This window comes from Lepisma saccharinum, chromosome 21 (assembly GCF_977018435.1).
Source record: "Lepisma saccharinum chromosome 21, izLepSacc3.1, whole genome shotgun sequence".
In the NCBI taxonomy this organism is placed as follows: domain Eukaryota; kingdom Metazoa; phylum Arthropoda; class Insecta; order Zygentoma; family Lepismatidae; genus Lepisma; species Lepisma saccharinum.
Window position 1 is genome coordinate 41,882,806 of NC_139249.1, and position 7,290 is coordinate 41,890,095.

General features: G+C 39.3%; 1 protein-coding gene across 1 annotated transcript in view; it reads right to left on the reverse strand.

Annotated features, from left to right (window-relative positions):
- The window catches only part of LOC146004531 (U-scoloptoxin(01)-Cw1a-like), a 65,895-nt gene extending 62,703 nt beyond the window's left edge, over positions 1–3,192 (reverse strand). Inside the window, exon 1 of the mRNA XM_083143415.1 lies at positions 3,127–3,192. Within this exon, the coding sequence (XP_082999541.1) occupies positions 3,127–3,138 (12 nt within the window). The 5' untranslated portion in view covers positions 3,139–3,192. The remainder of the gene's footprint in view (positions 1–3,126) is intronic.
- Between the last annotated feature and the right edge of the window lie 4,098 nt (positions 3,193–7,290).

Below are 7,290 nucleotides of genomic sequence, written 5' to 3' on the forward strand. Positions count from 1 at the left end.
TGATCTCGTATATATACACACAGGACGTACCAGAAGTGATAGCGCAACTCTAGCACCTATGAAGCGAAGTCTCAAAAAAATTCAAGCGCATAAAGATATGTTGGTGTATTTAAGACCTCTTTAGTCTGATAGATGATGACGATTTGCAATTAGATACATTGAGAGTGTAGGACTCAAACTCAAAATCAAGAGGTCCCGGGTTCGAAAGCTGATGGAGGCACATTGCACAGTGATCCTGATATGCCCATTCACTATTAGCCTATTTGTACATAAAGTGGACTTTAAACAATAATTCTAATTCAGTTCATTCAACCTGCGAATCTTCTTCGATATTGTGTCGAAATACCAAACGTATTACTAAATCTTGTCCTTTAATGAAGGGCCTCCCCGATGGCGCAGCGGAAGCGTCGTAACCTTGTAATCAAGGAGTCCTGGGTTCGATACCCGGTGGAGGCACATAGTGGTTCGGATCCCACTTTAAACTGTAGGTACAGTCCCGATTAGCCTTACTGTGCAGAAAGTGGACTTAAATCACCAACTCAACCAAGCTTTAATGAAGACGATTCAGTTTGAAGTATATTATTGAAGTATAAATTATATCAGATACTCCGTCTGTCAGTACACGTTTTTTATTCCTTAAACTATATCATCTTAAAGCAATTTAAGGCATATCAAGTTCTCAGGTTTTTGTTGTTGTACTGTACTATTTCACAATGTTACAAGAATGAATTAATACAGAAGTGTGTGAATTGTTGGGCAAATTAACCATGTTTAGGAATTTTCTTTGTATATTAAATTTACTGTTAAAGTGTGATTATACATTTTACACGGAGATACCTAAAAGTGTGTGTCAATTATGGATACTATGTGAGGTAACATTTCATAGCTTACGGGAGCTATAATGATAAAATTCGATGCACTGCAATAACTGCTAAATATTGACTGGTAGCAACATGGATTGTCCGCCTGTCTGTCCGTTAAAATAAACGCTCGATATCACACGACATACACATTATTATTATTAGTCTAACTGAAACAGGTTATTGATTACTATCCATGGAGCATATGTTGAGAGCCTCCGTAAACAAAAATCAAATCACAACGCAAAAAAAAAAAAGAAAAGAAAAGAAAAAGAAAAGCAGAATGCAAGGTTTTAAATGTGGCTAGAAGTCAACAAGAGGCAGTCAACCACTGATGAAATTCTGTTTCCCGCAGACTTTGCACTGTATTGTATAGTGTATTTAGGCCTATGCTCTTTAAATACACCATAATAAACGTGTCTTGTTGCTATAAACTTTCTACTGTTCTTTTAGGTTATTTCAGTTAATCCGGACTTTCGTTAAACCGATCAACTTATCCTCCCATTAGTCCGGATTAACGAGGTTTTACTGTATATAAATATTTCGTTTCTTCTCTGACTTTCAAACTACATATATACAGAGAGGTAAATCAAAAGCTGTCTTACGCGTTGTGACATGCCATAAAGGCAAATAAGGGCCGCACGCATTGGCAATTTCGACTTTTATGAAGGTAGTGTGATCAGCACCACGCTCCGGCTACCTTTGCTACCAGATACACGCAGAGGCTGGGTGAACGCTTTTACGCGTGGATATTGTCGTAAAAATTCCCAGCTGAGGTATCTATCCTGGAGGACGAACTCAGGTCTCCTGTGTGGCATTCAGACGCACTATCTACTTTACACCTCTGCTTTGTATATATAGATAGATTGTTTGTTTTTGTGTGCGTAGGTAAAGTTACCCTGCAAGTGAAGGCATATGAGAGGAGGAGGTAGGGTCCTACTCATTCACAGTCTCCAACATTTGGTGGAGGTAAAGTGATCAGCATCATGCTCCGGTCGCTTTTACTCTCCAGGTGTACCCCAGGTGAGACTGGCTGAACCGCGGAGCCCCTCCATGCACTGACATTTTGGGAAATATTCCGCATTTGAAATCACACATCCCGAGAATCGAACCCGAGTCTCGTGTGTGGTAGTCAGACGCCCTACAGACTGGCGCTCAGTGTGTGTGTTTGCGCGCATAATACATACATACATACATACATACATACATACATACATGCATGCATGCATGCACACATACATACACGCATGCATGCACACATACATACATACATACATGCACACATACACTAAGTAGCAGAGTGGTTAGCACAGCGCACTACAACGGCACGGGTCTTGGCTTCGAATCTCGGTATGGGCATGGATGTTCTATCTCAGTGTCCCTTCCTGACTCATCATATCATCACTCACTCTTATCGTAGGGATTAGCTAAAGATGTCAGAAATACGACGCTAAATAACAAATCAAAAAATCAAATCAAACACACACATGTGATATATATTGATTGATTGATTTGATTTATTTTACTTCGCCTTTTGTGCCACTTTTGTCTAATTTGCGAAGATGGGGATGAGTGATGATACACACAGAACCCAAAACGTGTCAATTGACACATACATTTTGATTTCAAGCACGTTAACGTGCATAAACTGCAAATGATGCACCTTTTAGTGTGTCAAAATGCATCAATTTGAAAGATCAGACAAGATCATTTCGAAGGTAACAAACTCACTTTTAATTAATCAATTGACACAACCAGATGTGTAATTTTGTTATCTTCGAAATTATCTTGTCTGATCTTCCAAACTGATGCATTTTAGTGCATCACACGGAACTTCATCTCATAAAAATACCCTTTAATATATTCCTATGTGTATTTTGACACACTAAAAGGTGCATCATTTGCAGTTTATGCACGTTAACGTGTTTGAAATCAAAAATATATGTGTCAATTGACGTTTTGGGTTCTGCGTGTAGGATAAAATTGATGAATGCACACACACAAACATCCACGCCCAGGCCGAGATTCGAACCCGGGACCAAAGACGTTATAGTGCGATGTGCTAACCACTCTGCCGCGGGGGCCGGTTGTGATATATATATAATAAATTTCAAATCGCTCTTATCACTTTTAGTTAATATAAATTCAATATCTTTCCTTATATATTAAAAGTTACTTATTAATGCTGTTGGTAATGTCCCACTTGGTCTTTGTGTACAATCCAATGCACTTGCTAAGAGTATACATCACAAGTCCAAATCCTTACCTTGGTTGCCATAGAGCACCGTTATATCGCACTGCACTGGATAAGGGCTCGAACTGAACACTACGGTTAACAGAGAACATTCTCTCTTATTATACTGATATGATCCGTTTTTATATTTCACTCCCTCATCACGATTCCTCTTGGATGTGTCCTTCCCCCTCCTCCCCCCTCATTTCGGCTTTTCAAAAAAAGAAAAAAATAAGAGTTCCGTTACATCACATTTTCCTTTTATCGGAGCTGTGAGAAAAAGTCCCTCTCGCCCAATCGCGGGGGAAGGATTCTGTGACGTTTCTCGCTCGCGGCGGGCAACGACGCAGCTGCCCTCTTTTTCAGCACGAGACATAATTTGTAAGCGATCTTCTCACGGTGTAGGCTCTTTTCCCTTTCTCAATATTTTATTTCCAGGTGGAAACGCAACATGTCATTATGATTCCAGCGGTGGAGGTAAACAAGGTTTAGTCTGGGTGCCTCGCGAGGGAAAGATTGCGCGGGAAAGTTTGAATTTTGCGCCGTCGTCTTTGGTTGTTTATTCGCGTTTCGCGCGTACTCCGCCCACTTTAGGCGAAATAAACTCATCGACAATACACTAAGCGGTGACGACACAATAGGACGAAAAGTGTGAATCCACAACAGAGGAGAAAATATTGGAATTTAAATAAAATTCTACCCGAAACAATGTGAACAAAAAGTTGTACCTTCGGCAAAAAAATATTTGTATCCCTGCCATGGATGTTTTTATTTCCTCAAAGAAAATGAATTGAAACCATATAGAATATGCTTAATTATGTGTAACAAACACAATTTAAAAATAATAAATTGCTTCCTCAATAAATTGCTAAAACTGATACAGTAAAACTTCGTTAATCAGGACTAATGGAGGGGAGATACGTTAACCGGTTTAACCAAAGTCTGGATTAACTGAAACAACCTAAAAGAGCAGTAGAAAGTGCATTAAAACTCCGTTTATAGCAACAAAATACGTTTACTATGGTGTATTTAAAGGGCATAGGCCTAAATATACTATACAGTACAGTAAAATGTAAAGCAATTGTACTGTACATACAATGCAGTACGTACATACACGATAGTCACATTTAAAACCTTGCATTCTGCTTTTTTTCTTTTGGCTGCCCGGATTAAGCGAAGTCCGGCTTATCGGAGTCCGAATTAACGAGGTTTTACTGTACTATAATAGACTACTATTAAAAACTAAAGTTACAGACTGTCTTTGAGAATAAAATCTCCATACCCTAGTTGAACCTGGGACAGTTCAGGACACTTAGCACACATAAGGACAAAGGCAGGAGAAAATGGCCCCACAGAGTATTATATAATTTTGTGGGTCCAGTCGCCAAAGCCTCGTTCGCCTGCAGGAAGTAGTTGCCGAGATGTACTACCTGGAAGTGAGGTTGATTTTGGGGTGCATTTACACACCTGCAATGCATATAATGATATATTGCCATATAAAAGGTAAAGCATTGCCCAGCACATTACAAGAAGCGATAAACCTCATGGGGAGTGTGACTGTAGGGGCTCCACACAGTCACGAGCCTGGACTTTGTCGGTGGTGTGATCAGCATCACAATCCGCCAGTCATTACCTCCTCAGGTACCCATTCTATTAGAGGCTGGATGAACCCCAGATCCGCCTTATGCATGGCCATGGTCTGAAAATTTCCCATCTGCAAAAGAACCAAACAGGTTCCCTATCGACTGGAACACCGTTTCTCCACTATATCATAACACAGTATATAAAATACGTATATGGCATGTTATGTTCTGATGCAAAAGCTGAAGAAAACCATGCAAAACTTAGCATACTGGATATTCATGTAATATGAACATCCAACCATCCAGCTTTTCTTAAAACTCAGATGTTATAGTGATTTCCATTTTTTGTTTTAATGCATTAATATTTAACTTTATATAAATATCACCCCAATTCATTGTTTTTCTATTGAGTTTTTTATTATCTCCCATACCAACGTCAATGCCTTGTCCAGGATTCGAACTCGGGATATTTAGTGAAGTAGTGCGCTACAGTGACCACTCCACAGAGGACGACTACACACAAAACTTGTTGGATATTCATGTAGCCCGCAGTTGGGATTAGTTGCTTATTTATCCTGCATTTTATTTATATACATTTTCTTCCCTTCTGTCTTAGTTTTTCTGTAAAACTTTTCAAGATTTTCAACTTCCTTTCTCAGTCTTGGAATTCATTTCTTACTCATTTGCAGTGACGGAGTCACAGGAGGGCAGACGGCGTGTTCCAATTGGTCCATCTACCCCAGCAAGCAAGAAAAACTATAAATAAATGCTCTTTTTAGCCCGAATATGCATTTTGTGTATGGTATTTGTTGATATATTAAATGCGACCCCTCTCTCCAGAAAATCTTGCCTCTCTGCTCCCTCCCCTTTCTTTTTACTGGCCCTGTCGCCGCTTATTCGCTCATTCATAGGATGTTTGTTTTCCCATGTTTTCTCTTTCTCTTTTATGCGTGTTTTCCTCCAGTAATTTTTCTTCTTTATATCTTTCTCATACCTTTCTTGTTTCTTTCCTCTTTTCTTAACTCTGTCCAGTAGCGTAACTAACACGCTCTGCACCCACCCCCCGCAACTTTCAGTTGTGAAAAAAAACTTTATTTTCTGAAATATTAATTCATGCCTACATTTAGTATATTCGGTGTATCCAAATATGAAAATACATATATGTAATTTGAATCAATGTAAAATCTGGTACGAAAGATGAAGACAACAAACAATCTGTAAAAAAATATGTATTATAATTACTTATGACTATACACCCCACCCCCGGGGGGCTTACTATTAGTAAGTATGTGGAGTGGCGCCCACGGAACTCTGAGCTGGTTAACGCCTCCAAAGGCGGAAGAAGATGGATGGTCATCTCAACGGCGGCGGAAGCGGAAAACCAAAAGGAGAAACACCTCTCTAAGAAACCTTGGTCCATCTGGCTCCGGATGGTAGCACCTCGTAAAGGTCCGTAGCCAGGGTCACGGCGAAGACCCCAACGGAAGATTCTGTGAAGAAAAAGTCCATCAGTACGGCAAAGATGGCGAAAGGGGCACTACATTCCCAAGTAGTTACAATTTGGAAAATGACTGTCTAGTGGCGAGGAGGGATCCTCAGAAGACTAAGAGAGAAAATCCCGACAGAAAACTAGCCATGGCCTTGAGGCTGAAAGTACTAAACACCCAAAAGGCCCCCTTATCGCTGGGCTAATCACCTGCATAAGGGTAGAGATGATTCAGAGAAGAAATTAATGCCTCGGAAACCCCGGACATATCTCACAAAGACGCAACGCAAGAATAAGGAAACGAGAATCGGAACCTGGAATATCAAAACATTAAATGGTAAAGATGTACAAGTAATCAAGGAAATGGAAAGACACAAAATAAAAATACTTGGAATAAGCGAAGTAAAGAAGAAAGGAAATGAGGAAAAATGCTTGAAGGAAGAAATGTATTGTGATACTCAGGAGTACCAGTTGGAAACAGAGCAAAAGAGGGAGTAGGAATTATAGTAACGGAAGAAATAGACAGAATAGTAATCAGCTGGGATCCAGTAAATTCAAGAATAATAACTCTAAATATAGACTTAGAAGAAAAGATTACACTGGCTCAAGTATATGCACCAACCGAAGATGCTAATGTGAGAGACAAGGAAGAATTCTACACAGAATTACAATCAAAAGTTGAAAAGCAGAAAGACGAGGAAGAAAAGTTATAATTATGCGTGACTTAAACGGAAGAGTTGGAAATGATCACTTGAGTGGATTCGGAACATTAGAAAAGTATGAAGGAGAAATTATTAAAGATAGAAATGGACAGAGAATCATAGATTTTTGCTTAGAGAACGCAATGCTGATAGGAAACTCCTTCTATAAACATAAAGCAATACCTCAAGTAACGTTTGAAGGCGAGGGAAGAAATGCCAAAAGCATCATAGATTATATAATACACCCACAACAAATAAGACAACATATCCCAGACATAAAAGTAATTAGAGAGCAGAACTTGGAACAGACCACAGGCTGTTGGTAGCAGAAACACGGTTTTACACAGGGATGAAGAAGGAAAATAAAAAGACCTATTACAAAATAACAACAAAAGAGTTGAAGAACAATTAGAAAAAAAACCAAGAA